Genomic DNA, 27,258 nt, shown 5'->3' on the forward strand with positions numbered 1-27,258 from the left:
AACCTCTGCATCCTGCTGGTCAAAGTCAGCATCACACACTGCGACCCAGGTCTCTCCATGAAGAACCTCTACTCTCCCAGAGCAGCGAGAACCACCAACCAGTCTGACCTCTAAAATGAGGTAAAGAGAAATCATTATAATACTCTTAAAATAGATCCTCTATTATAACACTGATATCATTCACTGTTATCACATTTCATCACTGACACTGAAAAACACAAAACTATGGTGAGGCTGATTTTTTTAACAGGACAGTTGTGTTGTCTATTGATTGAACAGCCTGCAATACCTGGTGAAAACCTGGTGACTTATGGTGAAAAGGGTTTGTGCTGTTGAGGACTTATGAATGACTTGATATTACCAATGATAGTTCTGTTATTTCTGCAAAATCCCATAAAATGTACAGAGTTGTAAATGGTTGTAAATGTAAATGGTTTAAGAAATGGGCAAAGAAAATAATAATTTACATGATTTGTCACTGACTCCAGATGTAGGTGATCAGCCAAAGACAGGGTTTCTACCTGCTTTTTAGTTTACAACAGGAGACACTAGGCTAGCTTTGCTTTAAAACACTGAACACTAAACGTTAAGTCATCTAATCTCTGTAGATACGTGATGATATTTTGTCATTCTTTTGCTCTGTTGTGTTCCTTTCCTGCTCCGTCAGTTTTGTTTGTCATGAGCTCTTTAGCATAGAGCTCTGTTTTGTTTATTCTTGTCTCCGCCCTCACCCCCACCTGTTCTTTAGTCTTCAGAGGTGTTCTCTACATAGTAGCCCTGCCCTGTTGTTAACTCTTGTCAGGTGTATTGATGCCCCCTTCAGATTTGTTTGTCTTTTGTTTAGGGATGGGCAGAAGGAGGCTTCTGAAGCAACAACACATTTGAAGTGTATAAACATACGGCTCTACTATGCCACCTGTTGTAAAAAAAAAACTACTTCACCACCATTGTTTGATTCACTAGTGTGTGTAGACCATGCAACATGCATGTCAGCAGTTTTATCTTCTTTTAATTGAATCATTTGATGAAGTGAAAAAGAGCAGTATTAAATGTGCATGTAACAATTATCCTAAACATATTTGTCTCTTGTGAAAATCTTCCAATTGTGACATTTTTCACACACTTTTGAACTTCCTCTGGGTAAGTGGACATCAGTGAGCATCAATGTACAAATATTTAGATATTATGAATCAATAATGTAAATATGTGAGATTCTATAGTTTGACCCTGCAGAATTTTAAATCTGTGACATAAAGCTTGACTGTTTTCACATGTCTGTGTTTGGAGCGAGGCACAGAATCATTGAATCGTCTAATCATTTTCTAAAGCACTAAAATTGATCTTCACCAAATAAAGGAAGATCTGCAATCAAGACGAATGAATTGAAAGAGATTTTTTTTGGTGTATTTAGGGAGTGACAGTGTTTGTTAGCAACCTTTTTCTCTTTCTCATATTTCAGATGGGAAAATTTGCATGTCTTCAAAGTCTGTTGCGCTTTTTTGACATAAAACCTGATATCAAACTTTAGATATTAACTAATGAACTGCATCTGAACTGAACATTAAATTATGATTAATTGTAAAGATTTATTTTGCCAAACTATCCATTTTCCCTACTTGTTTTTAACTATCTGTGGTGCATTTTTTTTATTGCACTTCTATTTTGTAACTTATTTATCTGCCATAATTGAACAAAAACAAGAATTACACCATTTATAGCCAGTAACTCAGATTAGCTGACTCTATCAGGTCAGCTCACAGACAACTTTCTAACTTAGCATAATTGAATGCAGCACTGTTTTACCTCTTTATTAATAGTTTAAACATTTTCATTTTTAAAAATTAATTCTACTACTGCAAGACCCCATCACAGACCCTGAGAAAACCACAAATCACTCTTTCAAAAAAACATATCCAGGTTTGGCAGAGGAGAATTATTCATGAATATAAATGATGCTAGTACTCCATGTAAAACTGTGATTAGTACAAAATAAATAATAAATCTGAAGATTGATTCACAAAAAACAGTGTTTATCACAATCTGAGGTTTTTTGTTCCTTACCTGAACAGATCATTCCAACATCTCTAGAGTGATCACACGTAGGATCCAAAACTATCTCATTTCGTCCCCCACATTTGTTCACTGTAGACTCTGATCCATTACAGGTCCTCAAGTATTGCCAGAAAACTCCTGATCCCTGTCCAAAGTGATCAGCATTCACTATATCTACAGCCTCTCCACAGCCCAGCTCTCTACACACCACTGTAGCTGCTTTTATATCCCAGTAATCATCACACACTGTTCCCCACTGTCCTCTAATAGAAATCTCCACTCTCCCAGCACAGTGACGGCCACCATTCACCAATTTTACAATGTCTGCACATGAGAGAGAAAGAAAAGAAAGAAAATATAAATGCCCAACAACAGAATACTGACCCATAGCAGAATGTTCTGATTAGCGTTAATGCTCTGATTGTATTTAATGTTGTTCATTTTCATTTGAGACAGTAAGAACTTACCAGCTGTGGAGAGTGTGATCATGGAGGACAGAAGAATGAGGAGCACACAGCTGTCCATCTCCCTCTGACCTGCACACACTCCGTTCAACTCAGCAGCAGAACAAGCTTCACCTCCGCTCCCCCAGAGAGACTGAAGACACTGAGAGAGAGAGAGAGAGAGAGAGAAAGAGAGAGAGAGAGAGAGAGACCCCACAGCCGCCAATCACACTCACTATGACCTTATTAGAAAGAGGAGAGGAAACCATCAAACATTTTCAGTGACAAATCAGAAGAGGCATTTTTTTCTTTCTCCATATTTATCAAAAGAGCGTCAGCGCTGATCAACACAACTCCACCTCCCTCTCTAGAGGAGTGTGTGTGTGTATGTGTGAGTGTGTGTGTGTGTGTGTGTGTGTGTGTGTGAGAGAGAGAGGAGAGACTGGCAGCAGTGTGGTAGGAAATCCACCAACATACAGGAGACTGACTTCAGAGAGAGGAAACACTCCAGCTTTAATGCTGCACCTGCAGAGAGCTGATCCATACACTGATAAAGCCCCTCCCAACACACTCTCTCTCACACACACACACACACAAACACACACACTCACACACACAAGCTGTTGGATAGGATTCAATTGTAGTTACATTAAATGTAAAGTATTACTGGATATTTTGGACTAATACTTTTGTATTGTTGTGGTTTAAAAATAAAAACAGTTCAAATCCTACATGTTTTTCCCTTCATGTCTACTTCTGACATTTGTGGGACTTTTTTATAGAAATGTATTTATTTTTTTATTTCTACAAAATCGGACAAAACAGTTTTAATTCCTACTTCTTTAAAAATGGATATAAGATAAATTATGGCCTCAGAATCCCACATGTAGGTCTAGCAGTGCTTCACTTTTGTAAATGTAATGGAAATTCTGTAGGAACTCTCTATGTTACATTCCCGTGAAGTTATAACAGTCTATGAAAGAATTTGTTAGAACATAAATGATGCCCCCAGTGGCCTCTTTAAGTCTCTTTAAGTTCAACCTGTGTAGAGAGTCTATACCTGAACATACATATTAAATATTATTGTGATTGAACAAGTCTATTCATATGAAATATCTGCAGAAAACTGACAGGTCAGAGGTGACCATAATTACAAATTCACAAACAAGTACAGGCAACGATGCAGCTTATTCAAGTTTCATCTTGATAGGACAAGCGGTTTTTGAGAAACAGATATGTGAAAGTTATAGCGCCCCCTATATTGCAGTGGCACCAACGTATATGTATTACCAAGGAGTCCTAAAGTGAAAACATGTTTGAAGTTTTGTTACAATCAGTCAAAAAAGTTACAGAGTTACAGCTTTGTATGCATGATTTATATGATCCAAGCTCCGCCCCTATTTGTAATTAGCATCTGGTATTAATGCATTGTTAAATTCCCAACATATTTTGGTAATTATTAACAAAATGATAGACTTCTGATTCATTTGACACCAGAAAAGTGAAGATTGGTCAGAAATCCTAGGACAAGTTTGAATTTAAATTTGAGTGTGAAATGAGACAGGCGGAGCTGTATGGTTTCTGAGGCTTTTTTTGTAGGGTGTACAAAATGTATAAAATGTATCTTTATAAATAGATGTGGATTAAAATGCTTAACATTTTTCTATAGAGGCACCGTCAGGCCAAAAGGGCAGCGCTCACTCATTTGAGAGAGGATGATAAATGCAATTTAGTCTTTTTTTTTTAGTTTTTTCGATGGCCTTCATTTGTCTATTTCATGTGTGTTGATCTACTGAGGGTGGTAGAACTGTCTATTGATTGTCAACAGAGATGTCAGAAATACATAACTCATAGTTAAGTTTCTGATGTGATTGTATTTGCAGTGTTGTTTGGGTGTGAAAAGTTAAATCCTGTGATATACATGCCAAAATGAGGCCCAATACACCCCTAATAGGCCTCATTGGAATACAGGAGAGAAGGGAAAGTAAGTTAAACTTGTCAAAAGGTGTGCATATGATTATGATTATTAATCAGGAACCGTCATCCAAGGTGGTCAACAACTTTTATTCAGATTGACCTTTTGACCTTTGTATAGTAAGCCCTAGACTTTGAATGGATGTCAAAATACCAGACGGGGAATTTCTGACACAACATGTATTTTCAAAGTAATTCAGATCAGATTTGTTTTCTGTAGACTTCAGAATATCATTGTGGTGGAAATGTTAAGTGTTTCTGAGTGCTTTAGTGCACCTTTTAGAGCCATAGCTAGCAAATCTTAGTCTCAATATATGCATGTGATTATAATTTTGAGATGCTGATGAGTTAGCATTATAAATTAAAAATGCCATAGTCTCAATAAGTAATTGATAGTCAAAGACCATATTGAGTCAATGGGATCAAATTCTAGATGAAAAAGAATGAAATATGGCCTCAGTCAGTGATATGTGGGGTCCAAGCTGAATCTCACAAGTAGGCCTAGCAGTGCTTTCAATTTTGTAAATGTAATGTAAGGAGGAGCCCCCTAGGGTACTAGTCTGTAAATGGGCATCTTTGGAATACAGGAGACAAGTGAAAGTCAGTTAGAATTTGTCAAAAGGTGTCCATATGTTAAAGGTATTCATCAGGAGTTTTGTTCAGCTTGACCTTTTGACCATTGTACAATAAGCTGTAGTCTTTAAATGAATTAGTCAAAATTCCAGACAAGGAGTTACATTTCTGACAGAACATGTAGTTGCAAAGTTATTCAGGTCAGAGAACTGAATCAAACACTATTGATTGTTTATCTGTAGACTTTATAATATCATAATAATAGAGATTTTAATGATTTTAAGTGTTTGAGCTCTTACCCAGAGCGACTTACAAAAGTGCTTCACTGTTTACTCAGAAAAATAACCTTAGCTAGTGTATCAAAAATACCTCTAAGCTTACATACTTCTAAATACAAGTCAGTATAAGAAACATAACCTGAAATAATTACTGTGTAAAAAGTAAATTATTTAACAACATTAAAGTCATGTATTATAAGTAAGTCATACCAGGGGGGGACACTGCCGGAGCCTGCGGAGGCGAGGGGAGCCCCATTCACACGGTCAGGCAGGGGCTGGATTCCCGGAGGCGTGGGGTCGGAGGCAGCGCTTCAGGGCCCGGGAGGGGAAACTTGGCCATCTGAGCAGAGTGATAAATCATGAACGTACTTGATTTCTTCCCCCAAACTATTCCTTTAAAAGGTTCAGGTGAGATTTAGGAGTTTTTGCTATCAGTGGTGATAATTAAAAACACTGATTATCAAGACAATACAGATTATTCCATCATTTGTCACTGTCACTCAAAAACTTTCTAGTTTTCTAGTATTTTTAAGTTTTTAACAAAACTGGTAGTGAACATGGTATTCAAATTTGACGAGTGGACCAATATAAATGCTCCAAAATGAAAAACAAATTGATATATTTTTTCTTCTGTAAATTTTTTTTATTAATATTTTTTATTAATATAGTTTTTTTTTTTACTTGTCATTTATTCAGTTTATCTGATTTTATCAGGCCAGCTCACATATACACATCATTTAGTACCATATAATATAATACTGCTTTACTTCTTCATTAACAGTTAAATTTTATTAACAAAAATATTAATTCCACATAGCAGCTTAACCCTGGCAAGTAGGGGAGCTACTGGCTGCAGGACCCTATCACATGTACAAATATCATAAAACAATCCAGTTTTAATGAACACTGACTGAATTCACAACAATTGAAGTACTTTGTGATATTCTTTTAACACCTACTAGAGGCTGACTGAACCCAAATCTAGCATTTTGTGTTTTTATGAACATGATATGTCAAGTCTATTACCTGATGGCCCAAATCAGACAATGCATGCTTGAGTATTTAAACAGCTGAGTTCGTCAGCTCAGTGAGGCCTAATGCACTGATTGGGGTCTTTTTCCCAGAGAGAGAATAAATAGTCAAGTCAGAGCTTCATACAATGTTTGTATCTATATAAAATGTTGAGCACAAGTTTCGAAGGATGATTTGTGAATGTGTCAGCGTTGATCAACACAACTCCACCTCCCTCTTTAGAGGAGTGTGTGAGTGAGGAGAGACGCTGGCAGCAGTGTGGTAGGAAACCCTCCAACATACAGGAGACTGACTTCAGAGAGAGGAAACACTCCAGCTTTAATGCTACACCTGCAGAGAGCTGATCCATACACTGATAAAGCCTATCCCAATACACACACAAACACACACACACACACACTTAGCTCTTAGTTAGGATTCACTTTCTTTAAAATGCATATACAATAAAATATGGCATCAGTCAGTGATATGTGGGGTCCAAGCTGAATCTGACAAGTAGGCCTAGCAGTGCTTCACTTTTGTAAATGTAATGTAAATGTTGTAGGTGCCCCCTGGGGTACATGCCCATAAAGTTATAACAGTCTGTGAAAGAATTTGAAGTTATTTGATATTTATTAAATATCAAGTCATCATCACAGTTTTATCTTGATAGGATAACTGGTTGCTGAGAAACAGATTTGTGAAGATTATAGCACCACCTAGTGTTGCAGTGGCACAATTATAAATATTACTCAAGGCCCCCAAGAAAGCACACCTTTAAAGTTTCCTAACTATCTGTCAAATATTTCAGTGACAGCTTTGTATGCATGATCTATATGATCCAAGCTCCACTCCTACTGTTAATTGTCACCTGCTATGAATGAGAGTATTGCAAATTTGAAAAGACAGGATCAAATTCAAGGCACCAGTTGGAAAAGGTGAAGTAATTCCTTAGACTAAAACGTTTAATTGAAACAGAGGGCGAGATGTATCCCTGTTGGTCATTGGGCAAAGAGAGAGTGTCAACAACAGCACTGTAGTGGATTGGAACATGTTTAGTTTTGTTCATTAAATTATGAATTACTGATTGCCATCAAATGTCTGAGTAAAGACATAATAGAGTGTCATGATGACCTTCCTTCTTTAATTATTATTATTATTGTTACAAAATAAATTGATGTTTTCACGACTTGGAAATGGAAATTCCCTCCAAAATCAACCAAGAGAGCGTCCATAATAACAATAGTCATAACAAAAGTAACAATAGCTGTAATTAGCATCATTAAATTAACCCTGAAATGGAGGAAAAGGAGACAAAGGAACCAACAAAATATCCAAGGGAACAACCAAGGATCAGGCAGCATGGACCAAAGCTTTATTAAAACAAAGAAAAAGGACAAGGGGAAAGGACCACAATAATGGATCAGAATAATGTTTCATAGGTGGCTTAACCTCTTTTGGGCCAGACTGCTCTCACCTCAGTCTCGGCTGAATAAGATTCATAAAAGACAAGTGTAAGATCTCCTTTTTCTAAAGCTCTATTCTACATCACAGAGATATATCAGCAGTCTATCAGAGCAGAGAGAAATCTCACGCTTTTCTCAGCTGCGTCCAAAACTGCTCACAGTTAAGCGCTGATGTTGAGCTCCACTTTTCCTTCTCCACTTCTCCTAAGGAGGGGGTTAGAAACTATACTGAGATCTGCTTTATTTCTCCTCAGACAAAGATAAGAAAAGACATTTTTCCTTTGGGTCTCTAAAGTTACACAGTGCAGTTAGTGTTCTGAGCCTGAAGTAGCAACAATATAGATGCTATTCTTCCTATAATAAGTATCAGCATGACTTTGAAGCTGTTATTCTTTTGTTGACTGTACTTCTGGGAATGTAACCAGCTCAGCACATAATCTCAGCACACATTGTTTTCCCACTAAATTCAGAACAAGGTGATTTTACCTTGCTGCACCCAAAAGCCTTAAGGTATTTGCCAGCTTCTGGCTGTAACTTAACGTCCCACCTTAAATGGCGCAGAAATGTATATACATATATATATATATATATATATATATATATATATATATATACATACATCTGTCTCCTCAAACTGTGGTGGGATGATGTCTGTCTAGATGCCACACCTAAGCAGACATTCCACAACCCGTGCAACATGAATAGCCTTCACTGAGCCCCAAGGCAGAACACTTGTCATTCCTCCATTTGGCCGCAGTAAGTCTACTGCAGTGTGTGATTACTAGTAAATTTAGACAAAGGAATCCCCTCATATCTTCATCTTAATGGATAAATATGATCTAAAAACTCTACAAAGAACACAGAGAAAACAGAGTGCAGACAAAAAGAAGTGAAACACTTCATCTTTAACTGGTGTCAAAATTCACACTTTATTATCAGACTTGCTATATATTGTTGAAAGTACTGCGATCTATAACATTTCATATAAGCCAGTTAATACATACTTCAACCCCATCATAGGCAAACACTCTATAGCAAATAGTTTGAACTTATGCATTTATTTCTGATTAATAAACAGCATTTGAGTGATTGTCTTCAGGAAAAAATAAATGTGACTCTGATTGGTGATTTATTGTCAGTAGGAAATTGGTGGAAAGGAAATTTATACATTCATTGTTAGTTTGATTTAAATATCTTTGGCTGAAATGCAGATTATGTTAAATGTACACTTGCAGTGATTTGCCTTTTTTCAAGTATACAAACCATGAAATCAATGAAATCATCAAACCATAAAATCTAAGCTAATGTATGAAGTGTAAGCATTTTCTACCTTATATTTATTATGTGTTCAAAATAATGAAAAAAAAAACGTTTACAGTAAAAGTCAAAAGTGTGGTTACAAAAAAGTTAAAAAGTATTTAACTTTTGGTTTAGTTTCAAATGGCACAACATTTTCCTCAGCAGACAAACTGGCACTGTGTGGTAGAAAACCCTCCAACATAGGAGACTGACTTCAGATAGAGGAAACACTCCGGCTTTAATGCTGCACCTGCAGAGAGCTGATCCATACACTGATAAAGCCCCTCCCAACACACACACACACACACACTTAGCTCTTAGTAAGGATTCACTTACAGTTAAAGTAAATATAAAGTATCACTGTTTTTATTACTGTTTCTTTAAAATACATATACAATAAAAATGGCCTCAGTCAGTGATATGTGGGGTCCAGGCTGAATCTGACAAGTAGGCCTAGCAGTGCTTCACTTTTGTAAATGTATAGTAAATGTTGTAGGAGCTTCCTGGGAAACATGCCCATAAAGTTATAACAGTCTGTGAAGGAATTTGAAGTTAGAGCATAAATGGTGCCCCCAGTGGCCGTTTTATGTCTCTTTACGTTCCATATTACGTAACCATACATAATACGTGACCATATTTATTAAATATCAAGTCATCATCACAGTTTCATCTTGATAGGATAAATGGTTGCAGAGAAACAGATATGTGAAGATTATAGCACCACCTAGTGTTGCAGTAGCACTATTATGAATATTACTCAAGGCCCCCAAGAATGCACACCTTTAAAGTTTCCTAACTATCTGTCAAATATTTCAGTGACAGCTTTGTATGCATAATTTATATGATCCAAGTTCCACTCTTATTTTTAATTGTCACCTGCTAAAAATACATTGTTAAAATCCCTACATTTATTTCATAATTATTAAAGTTTAGCGTTCAATATTCACTGTTATTTTGCGAAAAGAGACAGGCAGAGATATATAGTTTTAGAGGCGTTTTTGTAGGCCGTGAGACATGAAATTTTATTTTCTCTACAATATGGATCAAAATGCTTACCATCTGCTATAGCACCACCATCAGGCTGAAAGGGCTGAGCTTACTCAATTGAGAGCGAATGATGAATTAGTTTTTTCGAAGGCCTGTCATAATTATTGGGCAGTGGTCTTTGTTTATTTTACGTTTCATTTGTTGGCCACATTCATAACTGCTGCTTTGGGGAAGCGGCAGAGCGTTGGTCTCGTAATGCGGCGGCCTGGGTTTGAGTGCCTGGGTTTGAGGTGGATTTATTTCTCATTTCTGTTTTGCCTGCTCTAAGATTAAGGACTCTGCACTTGGGGCCGTTGGTCGTGTGACCGTGGTAGCTCACTCAGTAGCGTGCCAGTCCACCAAACCCCACTGGGTTCAAACCCCACTGTAAGTGAGCACCACATTACAGTTGAACCCTTTAATACACATGTTAATGAGGCCTGTAACACCTATATAGGGCCTTTTCGAAATACAGAAGACAAGTGAAAGTGAGTTAGAATGTGTCCATATGATGGGATTATTGATCAGGAGCCTTCCTCCAAGATGTTCATCTTGACCTTTTGACCTTTGTATAACAAGCTGTATTCTTTGAATAAATTAGTCAAAATATCAGATAAAGAGTTACATTTCTGACAGAACATGTAAATGCAAAGTTATTCAGTTAATCCAATTTAATTTAACTTAAGTGTTTGAGTGTTTTAGTGCCCTCTTAAAGCCAATCTGGACCAAAGTTTGCAAACGTCATCTAAGTATATAGTGTATACATGTGATCACAATTTTAAGATGATCAGACCAACTGCTGGAGTTATTGCGATGCAAATTAAAAATACCAAAGCCGCAGAGATTCATTGATATCGGAAAACAATTAAGTAAAAACTTTTAATTTTTTTTTTATCTACAGAATCAGAATCAGAATCTCTTTATTTCACCAAGTATGTTGCACATACAAGGAATTTGTCTTGGTGAGAGCAACACGTATGACACGTAACAAAAAACACAGAACACCGTCTTAAACTAAAGGAAAAATGACACTAAACAATAAATAGGGTAGGGGATAAATTAAAAAAGTAAGAAGTACTAAAGGTAATAAAGAGCTGATATTTACAGAAAGTAAAGAGCTGATATTTACAGAAAAGAACATCTGTACAGTGTGCAAATAGACAAATAGGCAGAGTGCAAAATAGCTGTTCAGTCCGGTTTGGTACAGTTCAGTTGTATGTTTTGAGGTTTACAGTGGGAGGTGTTCACTGTGGTTGAGGAGCGCTACAGCTCTGGGGAAGAAGCTGTTAGCATGACGTGTTGTGCTGGTTTTGATGGACCGCAGTCTTCTACCAGAGGGGAGTGTCTGGAAGAGGAGGTGTCCAGGATGTGAGGGGTCAGATGTAATCTTGCCAGCCCGCTTCCTCATCCTGCTGGTGTAGATCTGCTGAAGTGATGGGAGGTTACATCCAATGATCCTCTCTGCTGTCCTGATGATGCGCTGGAGTTTGGCTTTTTCTTGTGAGGTGGAGGAACCAAACCAGATGGTTATGGCGGCTGTGAGAATGGACTCGATGATCGCTGTGTAGAACTGGATCATCAGGGTCTGTGGCAGGTTGAATTTCTTGAGCTGTCTCAAGAAGAACATTCGTTGTTGAGCTTTTTTCGTGATAGAGAGGGTGTTTTCCTCCCATTTCAAGTCTCTGGAGATGGTGGTGCCCAGGAACTTGAGTGACTCCACCATTGATACTGCAGTGTTGTTGATGTGGAGGGGGGGGAGGGTGGGTGGATTGCGTCAGAAGTCCACCACCATCTCTACAGTCTTTTCTGTGTTTAGCAGCAGGTGGTTGTTGCTGCACCAGGACACCAGCTGCTCAATTTCCTTTCTGTAGGCAGACTCATCACCGTTGGCTATGAGGCCCACCAGAGTGGAGTCATCTGCAAATTTCAGGAACTTTACAGCTGGATCTTTGGAAACACAGTCATTAGTGTACAGGCTGAAGAGAAGGGGTGAAATAACACAACCCTGAGGGACTCCAGTACTGAGTGTCCGGAGGTCTGAAGTGTGCTTCCCCAGCCGCACCTGCTGTCTCCTGTCTGTCAGAAAATCCACGATCCACCGACACATGGAGTCTGGCACTGATAGCTGGGAGAGTTTGGCCTGAAGAAGCTGCGGCACAACAGTGTTAAAAGCCGAGCTAAAGTCCACAAACAAAACCCTAGCATAGTTTCCATGGCTGTCGAGATGTTGCAGGATAAAGTGCAGGGTCAGGTTGACCACATCGTCGACAGACCTGTTTGCTCGGTACGCAAACTGCAAGGGGTCCAGCAGGGGGTCTGTGATGGACTTCAGGTGGGCTAGGATCAGGCGTTCAAAGACCTTCATGACTACAGAGGTCAGGGCGACAGGCCTGTAGTCATTCAGTCCAGTGATGGTGGATTTCTTGGGAACTGGAATGATGGTGGAGGTTTTGAAGCAGGCTGAAACAGAGCAGAGTTCCAGTGATCTGTTAAAAATGTCTGTAAACACTGGAGCTAGTTGGTCACAGCAGTGTTTTAGGGTGGATGGAGAGACTGAGTCAGGCCCGGGGGCTTTCCTCACCTTCTGTCTGCTGAAGAGCCTGTGAACATCCTGCCGGTTGATGCAGAGATGAGCAGGAGGCAGAGGTGAGAGGGCCAGTGTGGGGGTGGAGGTGGAGGGGGGTGATGGGTGGTAGATGGTCTGATTGTCTTTTGTGAGTTCAAATCTGCAGTAGAACTCATTCAGGTCGTTGGTGAGGTGTCGGTCATTCAGGAGGAGGGGGGTCTTTCTCACCTTGTGACCAGTGAGAAGCTGAAGGCCTTTCCAGGCTGAAGATGGGTCGTTGGCAGTGATGTGTCTGTTCAGCTGCTCTGAGTACTTGCTCTTCGCAGCTCTAATCCCTTTCTCCAGTCTGTATTTGGCCTCCTTAAAGACAGTTCTATCTCCACTCCTGAACGCTTCCTCCTTTTCCCTCCGAAGCTGTTTGAGTTCTGCAGTAAACCAGGGTTTGTTGTTACTGTATCTCACCTGTGATTTAGTTGAGATACAGTTGTCTTCACAGAAACTGATGTATGATGTCACAGTGTCTGTGTATTCGTCCAGTCCGTCTGTCGCCTCCTCAAACACAGCCCAGTCTGTGGATTCGAAGCAGCCCTGCAGCTTCTCAATGTCTCCACTGGTCCACCTCTTCACTGTTGGGATGACCGGCTTGTTGGTTTTGAGTTTCTGCCGGTAGGTTGGAATGAGGTGAACAAGGCTGTGATCGGAGAGCCCGACAGCTGCGCGCGTGACCGCGCGATAGGCATTCTTGATACAGGTGTAGCACTTGTCCAGTGTGTTACCTTCTCGTGTTGGACACGCGATGTGTTGTCTGTATTTGGGCATCTCCTTCGTGAGGTTTGCACTGTTAAAATCCCCCAGAATGATGAGAAGTGAGTCCGGGAACTCCCGCTCCACCTTCGTGATCTGTTCCTCCAGCTGTTTCAGCGCGTCGCTCATGCACGCGCTTGATGTAATGTAGGTGCCGGCTAGGATGAACGAGCTGAACTCTCTGGGCGAGTAGAACGGCCTACAGGTTATGAACAGAGATTCCAGATGAGGGGAGCAGGATTTTAACAGTACCGTAGTGTCTCTACACCAGCGCTCGTTGATGTAGAAGCAGATTCCTCCTCCTCTGCTCTTGCCGCTGTGCTCCGCGTCTCTGTCCGCTCTGTGCAGCTGGAAGCCCGGGAGGTGCAGCGCGCTGTCCGGGGTCAGCTCGGTCAGCCAGGTCTCCGTGAAGCAGAGCGCAGAAGCAGTGGAGAAGTCCTTGTTGGTTTGGTTGAGCAGAAGTAGTTCCTCAGTTTTGTTGCTGAGAGATCGGAGGTTGGAGAGGAATAATGACGGTAGAGGTGTGCGAGCCCCGCGCCGCCTCAGACGCACAAGCGCGCCGGCTCGTCTGCCCCTGCGCCGGATTCTCCACGGTCTCCTGGCGAGGCCGAGCGCGGTCAGTGAGGCTGTGGTGAGGATCTCCGCACAAACTGAAGGTACTTGAACAAATTCCGGGATGCTTTCAGGGGAAATGTTGTTCCTGAAGCTCAGTAGTTGTTCCCTGCTCCAACTAACTGAGTTTGACGTACAATAGACAACATTAACAAACAAAAACAAACACCATACGGAGGAGCTCGTCACCGTGGCTGCCATCCTCAGCGCCATCTTGGATCTTGTTAATCCAAGACAGACAGAAATTAATTAATTAATTACAGACAGCAAAGAGTATTCAAGGCACCAGTTGGAAAAGGTGAAGTAATTCCTTAGACCAAAATGTTTAATTAAAACAGAGGGCGAGATGTATCCCTGTTGGTCATTGGGCAAAGAGAGAGTGTCAACAACAGCACTGTAGTGGATTGGAATATGTTTAGTTTCGTTCATTAAATTATGAATTACTGATTACCATCAAATGTCTGAGTAAAGACATAATAGAGTGTCATGATGACACTTCTTTATTAATTATTATTAAGTATCAATTAATTAATAAATACATTGATGTTTTGTAATAACAATAGTCATAACAAAAGTAACAATAGCTGTAATTAGCAACATTAAGTTAACCCTGAAATGGAGGAAAAGCTTTATTAAAACAAAGAAAAAGGACAAGGGAAAAGGACCACAATAATGGATCAGAATAATGTTTCATAGGTGGCTTAACCTCTTTTAGGCCAGACTGCTCTCACCTCAGTCTCAGCTGAATAAGATTCATAAAAGACCTCCTCCTTTTTTATAAAGCTCTATTCTACATCACAGAGATATATCAGCAGTCTATCAGAGCAGAGAGAAATCTCACGCTTTTCTCAGCTGCGTCCAAAACTGCTCACAGTTAAGCGCTGATGTTGAGCTCCACTTTTCCTTCTCCACTTCTCCTAAGGAGGGGGTTAGAAACTATACTGAGATCTGCTTTATTTCTCCTCAGACAAAGATAAGAAAAGACATTTTTCCTTTGGGTCTCTAAAGTTACACAGTGCAGTTAGTGTTCTGAGCCTGAAGTAGCAACAATATAGATGCTATTCTTCCTATGATAAGTCAGTGGCGCATCAGCATGACTTTGAAGCTGTTATTCTTTTGTTGACTGTACTTCTGGGAATGTAACCAGCTCAGCACATAATCTCAGCACACATTGTTTTCCCACTAAATTCAGAACAAGGTGTTTTGACCTTGCTGCACCCAAAAGGTATTTGCCAGCTTCTGGCTGTAACTTAACATCCCACCTTAAATGGTGCAGAAATGTATATACTTTATATATATATACATCTGTCAGACAGACAAAAAGAAGTGAAACACATCATCTTTAACTGGTGTCAAAATTCACACTTTATTATCAGACTTGCTATATATTGTTGAAAGTACTGCGATCTATAACATTTCATATAAGCCAGTTAATACATACTTCAACCCCATCATAGGCAAACACTCTATAGCAAATAGTTTGGTCTTTTATTGCATTTATTTCTGATTAATAAACAGCATTTGAGTGATTGTCTTCAGGAAAAATAAATGTAACTCTGATTAGTGATTTAATATCAGTAGGAAATTGGTGGAAAGGAAATTTATACATTCATTGTTAGTTTTGATTTAAATATCTTTGGGTGAAATGCAGATTATGTTAAATGTACACTTGAAGTGATTTGCCTTTTTTCAAGTATACAAACCATGAAATCAATGAAATCATCAAACCATAAAATCTAAGCTAATGTATGAAGTGTAAGCATTTTCTACCTTATATTTATTACGTGTTCAAAATAATGAAAAAAACACACGTCTACAGTAAAAGTCAAAAGTATGGTTACAAAAAAGTAAAAAATTTTTAACTTTTGGTTTAGTTTCAAATGGCACAAAAATTTCCTCAGCAAACTGTTTGGACTCTGGCGATGGTCTATCTCTCCTTCTCAGGCACCTCCACCACCTCTTCCACATCATCATAGTCTGGATGTAACAGAAAAGAAACAGTTAAAAATCTTTATGTTTTAAACATGTAATTTAATGCTGGAAGCCTCAGTTTCTAATCATTGCATTTTCTTTTATTTAATAAGTTTTATCCTTTTAAACACATGAATGACATTATTTCCATCATCATCATCATTACACTGTAATCATCCATATATATCATGAGTTACAGTGATGCAAATCCATATTTTACTAACAACACTCTGCAATAAGGTGAGCAAAGAAAAATGTTAGTTTTATCTCTCTCCACCTCAATAAAGACATTGTATGCTCACCTCCATCACCTGCTACACCTCCTAACTCCTGCCTAGGAGTGAGGACATCATCATAGCCTTCAGGAGGGCACACTGCACCGACATATGTAGACAAATGTTTTGATGACAGTGAGCAACAAATATGATTTCATTATTGAATGGATGGTTTTTCACATTGATTTTTCCATTTTAAAAGAGTCAAACCTGATGTACTTTGTGGGCTCTCTCCAGCAGGAGTTACATCGTCGTAGATCTCCACTTTGTTTTCTATCAAAATGTAAAAATGAAAGGCAGCCTCAGTGACAAGAGACTTGATTTTTACTAATTACCAACTCCAATTTAGATATTCATTATACCACAAACTGGGTACTTTACACGAAAGAGTCGGTGGAGATCTCTTTTCCTTGTCTAGCTAAGGTTTATTAACTGGAAAAATTCTATTGTGACAAAATTGTAAAAGACCATGTTTTAGACCATGGCTACTCCAGTAGTAAAGTAGTGAAAAACAGTGAGATAAGGCTATATAATGTTAACAGGCTACTATGCAACATGCCCTCTATACACTAATATCGAGATTATTGTAAATAAATTCACATGAACAAGAATGTGATATGTTTTTTTCAGAATCACCTTTCCCCAGAAGACTGAAAGGATCTAATCTAATCTAAAAAGTTGAAAAAGTGGATAATCGGGTAGCCAGTGCCACCCCATCCACCCTCATGGCTTTCCATCAATTGACAGTAATTTCACCAATTAACTATAATTTAATGCTGGAAGCCTCAGTTTCTAATCATTGCATTTTCTTTTATTTATTAAGGTGTGCAAAGAAAAATGTTTGTTTTATCTCTCTCCACCTCAATAAAGCCATTGTATGCTCACCTCCATCACCTGCTACACCTGCTAACTCCTGTCTAGGAGTGAGGACATCATCATAGCCCTCAGGAGGGCACACTGCACCGACATATGTAGACAAATGTTTTGATGACAGTGAGCAACAAATATGATTTCATTATTGAATGGATGGTTTTTCACAATGAATTTTCCATTTTAAAAGAGTCAGACCTGGTGTACTGTGTGGGCTCTCTCCAGCAGGAGTCACATCGTCATAGATCTCCACTTTGTTTTCTGTCAAAATGTAAAAATGAAAGGCAGCCTCAGTGACAATAGACTTAATATTTACTAATTACCAACTCCAATTTAGATATTCATTATACCACAAACTGGGTACTTCACACGAAAGAGTTCTATTCCTGCTCTTTATCTTTAATATTACACAGAGTTAAATGTGCAAAGCTATACACTGTAGTATTATAAATAAAACCATACAAATATTCATGTAAATATTCAAACAGGAACACACTTGCTAATCTATCGGGTCTCTGTCCAGCAGTGATGACATCATCATAGTTGTCTGTTGTGTCCTCTGTGCCCACCTCACCTAAATCAAATAAAAACATTGACATATTTCATAAAGTTTGCGTAGCACAACAGATAACACCAGGACCTACCAGTGAGCTAGTGAGAGTCAATTCCTGGTCTGGGTGGCTATGCTGTGCTACACCAATAGTCCTTGGGCAAGACTCTAAACACTACATTGTCCCACCTTTGTAATCTGAGTAACCTGTAAGTCACTCTGGAGAAGAGTGTCAGTTAAATGTGTAAAATGTAAATGATCAGTTTATAAAGTCCCTTACTTCTCAGTCCACTGGTGGTGGTCTCATTATAATATTCAGGCTTTTCTTCATCCACTGTCTTTGCTAGAAGAGAATGAAGAGAATGAGCTTCTCCATTTTCTCTTTCTAAAATAAATGTTGATTCTAAAAGAGGCTTTTGTGAATAATCTCAGATGCCTGACAAAAGTAGCAGCTGTGATTCAAATCATGAACGCACATCTAAGATCCTTTCATAAAAATGTTCTTACAGAAGATAAATCAACACAAGCTACTGAGGAATGTGATCGATGTTTAGGGTAAGCCTCCTGTAAAAATACACAGAAGTAATAAAACACACGTTTTGCTGACTTACTTGAGAGGAGCTGCTCTTCCACATTTTCATATCCTGAATTCTGCTCTTCAGAGAGGACGTTTCCTGTTACATTAGAGCAGAACAGTCGTGAAAAACCTTCAGAATTCCAGACAAGTCGCACAGGAAACAAAATTCCACTTTGACTGATGACCTAAACTACACATCACAAGATGAACTGAAAATCCACTACAAAAACTACATTTCCCATAACACGGTGTCTTGGTTTCAGTTTCTATTATACCAGGCCTTACAGAAACTGTTCTCAATAAAGGTCAATCAATGAAAAGCCAGTTAAAACATTCAAACTCATGAAAAACATCTTTAAGGAATTTAACAAAAATACTGAATCAACCGTTTAGCAATTACAGCCATTTTTTCTCATAGACTTTCCATTTACACAGTCTTAAACGTAACTAAGGAACTGACAGATAAGCAGTATCATGACCAGGTATGACCTTTTCCCTCGTTATTCACGGAAGAGGCAAGATGCACTGGTAACACTTAAAAAAGGAAGGTCAGATTGGACTAGAAAAAAAGGTCTGTGACAAAAAAAGGCAAGAATCAAGAACACGATTCTTTGAACAGATGAAACCAATATTAAATTCTAGTCTCGTCTTAATCTATAATGGTGGATGAAACTGAAAAAAAGAGACAGAAATCCAAAACTCAGTAAACAGTAAAGAACATGTCCAGATTCTCTCCAGATGTACTACACTCCTGTTATTAACTATTTTATTAAAGGAATTTTTAAGCAGCATTATGAAGAATTGGTCTGGAGAGGCAATGACAGAGATGCTATTCTCTATATTACAGCCAGTGGAGCATCAAAATGATGTAAGATAAGGTAAAATGCTACAGCTGCTTTAAGAAATGTAGTTATTTACAGCCATTTAAACACAATTATTTCTACATGCCAGCTAACATTAGCTCCACTTCCCATATTGTGAGCAACTATGGACAGCCTCCAGTAGAACACTCCACATATTATTTACCCCTTTCAGTATATCTTTTATTGACATGTTTATGATCAATCTCCTCATAGACTGGCTCAGTCAGAGTCTTCTGCCTCCTCTTAGAGAGCACTGTGAGAGAGACAGAGAGAAACATGGAGTCAGTTCAGTAGAAGAGAAGACTGATGACAGACTGAAGGACTGATGATGTTTAGAGAATGTACAGAAAGTGGATTGTAGATGATCTCTGAATCTCCCTACCTCTCCTGAACACTCTGTTCTGGTTAAACAGCACAACCAGAAGCACTAAGGCCAGGGAGAGCAACATTCCCAGCACCAGGAGAGACACTGGATAGGCGTAGGGATAATGTGAGGATGGAATTTGTGAAGGAGAGATTATCTGCTTCTCAGTCAGATGTGCTGGAAATATACATAAAGAGTAAAATTCAGTGGAACATCACAGTGTATTTAGAGATCTGTAGAAAGATCACTTAAAGGAATAAAAGGAGTACCAGTGATGACAGTTGAGGTAGTTTCAGATGCAATAGTAGAGGTCACAAATATGTCTGTAAAAAGAGTAAAAGTAAAATGCTCAGGCAAAAGAGGTAAACGAGAGAGAGAGAGAGAGAGAGAGAGAGAGAGAGAGATTAATGCAGAATTTAGTGAAAATTGGTATTTCTTGCTCCTGGGCTCCCCCTACACTTGGGAAATGTAAGATGTGCTTTGAGCCACACCTAAAAAATAAACCTTACAGCAGCATTTCTGAACAAGCAAAAACAATATAAAAAAGTCACTGAAGTGATGAAGAATGTGGACTGAGATAAAGAGTAAAATCACAGCAGTTTAAACTAAGGTGAGGTGTTAAGTACTAAGAAGATAGTGAGGAGAGCTGAGAAGATCATAGGGGTCTCTCTCCCATCTGTCACAGACATTCACACCACACACTGCACCCGTAAGGTCATCAGCATTGTGAAGGACCCCACTCATCCCTCACATGGACTTTTTTCACTGCTGCCATCTGGCAGAAGATACAGGAGCATGCGTGCTGTCACTGCACAGTTCTGCAATAGCTTTGTCCCACAAGTTTAAAGTGAATTAATTCAGTGCAAAGAATATAGGTGTCTTTCCCAAAAGTATCCAATCAGAGAACACTGATGACTATAACACAGAGAAGTTAACACCAGCATAACAAATAATCCTCTGACCTGCACAGCTGACCTCAGCTCTGTGGGAGCAGTCAGTGTGTCTCTTCAGGGAATGAGGACAGTCCCACAGGTGAAGCTCATTCCCTTTGCACGTCACTCTGTTCAGCCAGACAGTTCCTTCACCAGCACCAAAGGCAGCACTCCCACCAGCTCTCTGTGCTGGACCACAGCCAAGCTGCTTGCAGACCACCTCAGTCTCTTTGATGTCCCACAGATCATCACAGACGGACCCCCACTCAGCATTATGATACACCTCCAGCCTCCCAGAACAGCTTCCCTCTCCTCCCTTCAGCCTGAGAGGCAGGTGATCTAAAAACACACACACGCGGATCACGAAAACCAAATGTCAACTCATAAAAAGGGAAGTTTAGATGAGATTGATTTGGCAAAACAATTAAGAATGAGTGAGTTATCTGGGTTTATTAACTTCTGATTAATATTTTAATAGTTCAAGCAGTAAACAGAATGCCTTCATACTTGAGCGCTGGTTCAGGTGTGGAAATAAGGAGAATTTCAGATGGTTTTCCAGTGTGCGCTGTTTATTCTCTCCTGTGAATATGAAAACAATACTGTATTAATATCAAACTGAGCTCAACATCAGGCTTTCAATATTCAATATTCTTCAATCCTGCAATACTCCTAATGTCTGCTTTCAAAATGAAAATATGTTTGTCCATCTCCAAGAAAGAGAAAGTCCCTACCTGAGCAGGTAATGTGAGCCACCTCATCAGTATTATCACACTTGTTCTGTCCCCAAGGGGATGATGGACACTGCCACAGAGAGGAGTCATGCTTCCTACATTTCACTTCATCCAGCCAGTTAGGAGCTGATTCCACTCTTGCTTTAGTAGCCTTCTCACTCCCAGTTCTTCCACAGTTCAGCTCTCGACAGATCAGACTTGCTGCTTCTTCATCTATGCCTGTCACACAGACATTCCCCCAGGTTCCATTGTAGAACACCTCCAGATTCCCCTCACAGCCCTCAGTGAGTCTGATCTCTTTAAACTCTGGTGGGAGAAAGGACCATCATTACCATTATTATGGTTAACCAACAAAGGTCATGCCAAGAGCAAGACATGTAATAGTCTCTGAGATCAAAAGGGAAATCAAAATAACTAAAGGCCTCTCTCACGTTGGCTAATGTTAATGTTCATTACCACCATCAGGAGAACACTGAACAACAGTGGTGTGTATGGCAGGGTTGCAAAGAGGAAGTTTACCAAAGATTGCATTGACAAGCCAGAAGGCAATTGGCATAAAAGCAGTACCACACACTTTAACAACTGAACATATTATAAATAGCAGCAGTCATCAAATGTTACCTGAGCACACGACTCCAACATCGTCCTTGTGTCCACATTCACCCTCTCCACACAGCTGATATCTGCAGTTCCACAGAGACGCCTCATTCCCCTCACACTCCACCTCATTCAGCCAAATGGGTCCAGTTACAGCTCCAAACCGGGCTGGTACCAGGGCACTGAGGGCCACTCCACACTGCAGCTGTCTGCAGACCACCTGCGCATCTTTAATATCCCACAATTCATCACTTACTGTCCCCCATGAGCCACTGTGGAAAACCTCCAGCCTTCCTGCACAGTCTCCCCCAGAACCAACCAGCCTGATGGAGCTACGAGCTACAATTCAGAGAAAATTTACTGAGCATGACTTCTTATAATAATCAAATAATTATCCCAAAAATATTATTCATTTCTATGATGATACACACACACACACACACACACAGGTGAAATATCATATATGTATAAAGTCTTGTTTGGACACGGTTGTTTGGACAGGTGTACTGTGCTCTTAAAACCTGATCAACACATTTTCTGTTGACTGTTCCTCTAATCTGTCACTCTGTTCTGTATAGGTGTAATATTTTCTGCTATATTAACAACTAAATTATTCTAAATGATTCCAATATTTTTACCAGAGCAGGAGATGTACAGCTGTTCTCTGGAGCTGCAGTTGACTGCTTGTGCACTGCTGCAATTCCCCAGATGAGCTTCACTCCCAGAACAGTTGAAACCCGTCACACACATGTAGCTGTGTTCAGAACTGGATGGAGAGGAGCTGGAGATGCTGAGCACAGAACCACAGCCCAGCTGTCTGCAGACCACAGAGGCCTCAAACTCACTCCAGGAGTCCAGCAGAACTCTCCTCCAGTCCTGCCTGAAGTACACCTCCACCTTCCCCTCACACTCCATCCCTCCAGACAACCGAACTCGCCCCTCATGAAACGCCAGAGAAGTACCTGAAAGTACCCATTTTTATTTATTTCATTTCCTTATTTTACATTTTTATTTATTTATTATTTTAAAGGCTTCAGAAGATATTTAGGTTTTACAGCACATGATAATGAACAGATTTCAAAATCAAACCCGCTGTGTTTTTGGTAACTGCTATATTAGTTGGGCTGTATTCAGTATTTATAGTGAGATAATACTGAAACCGCACAAGTTGATCTTCATTGTTTAAAATTATTATTAATAATATTATTATATTATTGTACACTACATAAAGTATGTGGAGAACTCTTCACATTTTTACTGAAAAAAAGGCCCAGTGGTTGAGAAACCCTGATTCGTAAAGCTCACCACTGCAGACGACTCCAACATCCTGTTCATGAGAGCATGCAGTTCGACTCCATGATGAAATGGGACATTTTGACAGGTGTGTTTCGTTCCCCTGACAATCAAACTCATCAGCCCAGATCAGGCCACTCCCCTCCCCAAACCAGTCTGACCCCAACACTGCCACAGCACTCCCACACTTCAACTGACCACAGAGGACACTGGCAGCTCTCATATTCCAGCTTACATCACACACTGTGCCCCAATCACTGAGGTACTGGAGCTCCACTCGACCAGAACAGGAGTCTGAGCCGTTCATCAGTCGAGCCCGAGTGTGACCTGAAACCACAGATTATTAAAAGAGCAGGTAAACAGGAATGCAGGTTCCTGCAGGTGCATTAAATTTGAGACTGATTTCCTGGCCAGGAATTAAGCTGTGTGTTGTACTGCCTGTCAAGGAAATCACCTGTCTTATGTAATGAGATATAAGTTAATAATATGAATAGTTTTACTTTACCAGCACACACCAGTCCCACATCACTGTCATGGGAGCAGTTGTGTTTGAGTGAAGATGATATTGGACAGAGAGTAATGTCCAATTCTTTGCCTCTACACTGAAGCTCCTCTGACCACACCTGACCCTCCCCTCTGCCAAAAGCAGCTGCTCCCAGCACCTCCACAGGAAGCCCACAGCCCAGCTCTCTACACACAACCTCTGCATCCTGCTGGTCAAAGTCAGCATCACACACTGTGACCCAGGTCTCTCCATGAAACACCTCCACTCTCCCAGAGCACTGATGAGGACCATCAGCAAGTCTGGACATTCTGTGACCTGTGTGTATTGTAAAGCCATTAGTATATACAAGTGCATCTCAGACAACTCTGAGAGTCACAAACTCTCAGTTTGTGCAAAACTGTCATCTGAAAGAACCTTCTGAGGTCTTGTAACATGCACAAAATGTACCAGCAGCATATTAGACAGGTAGTCAAAATGTTTTCACTCTATCACAGAGCTAAGAATGATTGAAGGGCTAAGGAAATTGCCAGTAACATTTTCATGTACTTATCAGTATGCAGTTTTCTACATGAGTTCTTTGTAATGAGTAGAACATTAGCAATATCAGTGTGGTAGAGGCCTATACATTCAGAAACACACAATACTCCAATACTCATCTTAACACATCCACACTAATAGAGAATAATTACAAAGGAGATATATACAAACACTATATCCAAATATGACAGTTTATTCACTGATGTCCTCAATCAGACAATGCATGCTTGAGTTTTAAACAGCGGAGTTTGTCAGCTTATTGAGGCCTAATTCAGAGAGTTTAATAGGGCTTGTATTAATAAATGTTGTGCATAAGTCTTAAAGATGTTGAATGAGGAATTTTCTTACATACTGCCTTTTTGACCTACATGCATATTGCATGTAGCATGTTTTTGACAAAGTAGTATGATTATAAGATAGATTGTTCCAATTTCTGACATATGTTATAGCTGTCAGAGTCTAGTACGTCATAAGATATTTACGTAAGCATACATCAGTGGCATTTCATTTTACTCCATGAATGCTGATCAGCTTATGTTTGCAATGTGTAGAAATATACCCTGGTGCACCATGCAAAGTTTGCCCTGACTGTTACTACTACTGACTGCTAAGAACAGTTATAAAGCTCTTATAGCATAAACACAAAACAGATACTATATCAAAGGTCTAGAGTGTTTGAATTTTCTGAAGACCATATAAAGCAACTTTTTGCTCTGGACATTCTGACAGCAATATCATCAGAATAGAGCAAGTATTGTACTGGTGTATAGTAGTTCTTTCTTATTAGCTTTTTAGTACACCCCCAGTGCAAAACCTCACTGTGATGAATACATTCATAAAGCTCTCTATGGTGCAGTAAAACATGTTAAAAATAGATATAGCAGTCTAGGTATCCATCCTGAAGCTCTAGGATGCTGCTGGTATTATAGGTTCAGGAGAGAAGGTCTAATCATCTGGTAGCAGGTGAGCCATTAATGATGAGTAGAGTATCGCTTCTGCTTAACCACATTGTGGGAAGTCCACAATGAATTCTATATGAGCTTCAAAAATTTTCACAGTTTTAGGCCAATAACAAAAATAGAAACATTGCAATGACTGTTAGTTATACCAGTAATGTATTGTTATGCCAGTTTACAACACACTGATGTTGCCTGCAAATAATAGTAATTATACATCATAGTCCACAACAGATTTATATTGTTTTTTATCATCTCTGTTGATTTATTTTTTCTTTTAATATTTGTTTATTGTTAATAGTGGGCTATAATAAAAATGGAGGATCAGCCTCAGTGTTTTTCTGAGTGAAAAAAAAAATCACATTAAAAAAAAAGCAACATATCAGTCTCATTCAGTGAAACCATGAATAATATCTTGTGTGATCCCTTACTGGATCTCAAATATAGGGAAACAAATAATGCTTTCTCAAAATAAAATTAAACCTTTTCAACCACTTCCTAAATTCAATACAAGTGATACATACACAGTGTATTAAGTCAGACTGAAACATACCTGAGCAGATAACTTCAGCATCCATATAATGACTACAGCTATGTTTACCCCATCCCAGTGATCCACAGTTCTTCATTGAAGACTCTGATCCACTGCACTGCACATTACTCATCCAGATTGTTCCAGATCCTGGTGAAGCTAGATCCATACTAAAGACCTCTCCACAGTTCAGTTCTCTACACAAGACTGCAGCCGCCATCACATCCCCACCAACAACACACACTGTCCCCCACTGTCCTCTGTGAAAAACCTCTATTCTCCCAGCACAACGACTTCCACCAACCACCAACTTCACACTGTCTATGTGAGAGAAAAGAAGAGGAAAAGAGGAATTAAAGAAAGAAAGGTTTAGGCAGTTTGTCTAAAATGAGACCAAAGGAGAAATTGAAGTGTTCAAATGTGATATCCATTAAAATAAGCAAACAATAAAAAATAACTCTTACCAGAACACACCAGTCCCACATCATTATCATGGGAGCAGTTGTGTTTGAGTGAAGATGATGTTGGACAGAAGTGAAGCTGAGATTCGTTGCCTCTACACTGAAGCTCCTCTGACCACACCTGACCCTCCCCCCTGCCAAAAAAAGCTGCTCCCAGCACCTCCACAGGAAGCCCACAGCCCAGCTCTCGACACGAAACCTCTGCATCTTGCTGGTCAAAGTCAGCATCACACACTGTGCCCCAGGTCTCTCCATGAAGCACCTCTACTCTCCCAGAGCAGCGAGAACCACCAACCAGCCTGACTTCTAAAAAATGTTTAAAAAGATTTAGAGGAAATAAAGATACATTTAAGGGTGTGTAATAAGTCACTGCTGTCCTGTCAAAAAATTGTGACATTCATCCATTTGTTTATTTACAGAATTGGTAATTATTAAAATATTCCCTTTCCATGCTAATTTACCACTCACTGTAGTGCAACTACATAGTGTGATGAGTTGAAACGTAATTGGATTCTTAGCATCATGGCACAGGAAAAAGAAACAGATCTATTTACATAACAGTCACTGACGATACCTATGGTCACTGTCATGACTGCTAAAGTATTGGGATGTTAGGACACTATAATTGACTGCAGAGATAAACCACATCTGAAACATGTTCTGGGAGACAAAGCCATAAAACCTTCCTTCACATAGATGCTGAGACATGCTATCATTCAAACTGTTAAAAAAGAGCAATGTCGAATGTCTGAGAATAGAAACACTGAAGATGTAGTCAGTGAGCTAGTGTTTTATTTTTTTTACAAGTAACAGAGGACATGCCTGCAAAAGTGAAGACTTTCCTATGAATTTATGCAAGTTTACATTCATGTCTTTTGGACAGTTTCAGGTTTATACTCAACAATTGGAAATCATTCAAATGATCCCTGAAGTACAGTTTACCTGAACAGATGACTCCAGCATCTTTAGAATGATCACAGTTATGTTTACCCCATCCAGGTGATTCACAGTCATTCAGTGTAGATTCTGTGCCAGCGCAAAGCATATTATCCAACCAGATTGGTCCTGATCCTGAACCAAAATAAGCTTCACTCAGTGCATCTACAGCCTCTCCACAGCCCAGCTCTCTACACACCACTG

General features: G+C 39.5%; 1 protein-coding gene across 1 annotated transcript in view; it reads right to left on the reverse strand.

Moving 5' to 3' along the window:
• The window catches only part of LOC140549720 (uncharacterized), a 65,537-nt gene extending 38,829 nt beyond the window's left edge, over positions 1-26,708 (reverse strand). Inside the window, 16 exon segments of the mRNA XM_072673466.1 lie at positions 17,419-17,481; positions 18,382-18,444; positions 19,374-19,463; positions 19,593-19,757; positions 19,844-19,897; positions 20,537-20,845; positions 21,014-21,085; positions 21,238-21,543; positions 21,859-22,173; positions 22,473-22,796; positions 23,140-23,454; positions 23,657-23,947; positions 25,679-25,907; positions 25,910-25,967; positions 26,235-26,424; positions 26,693-26,708. Of these exon segments, the coding sequence (XP_072529567.1) occupies positions 17,419-17,481; positions 18,382-18,444; positions 19,374-19,463; positions 19,593-19,757; positions 19,844-19,897; positions 20,537-20,845; positions 21,014-21,085; positions 21,238-21,543; positions 21,859-22,173; positions 22,473-22,796; positions 23,140-23,454; positions 23,657-23,947; positions 25,679-25,907; positions 25,910-25,967; positions 26,235-26,424; positions 26,693-26,708 (2,860 nt within the window).
• Between the last annotated feature and the right edge of the window lie 550 nt (positions 26,709-27,258).

The sequence above is a fragment of the Salminus brasiliensis genome, chromosome 2, assembly GCF_030463535.1.
Source record: "Salminus brasiliensis chromosome 2, fSalBra1.hap2, whole genome shotgun sequence".
In the NCBI taxonomy this organism is placed as follows: Eukaryota; Metazoa; Chordata; class Actinopteri; order Characiformes; family Bryconidae; genus Salminus; species Salminus brasiliensis.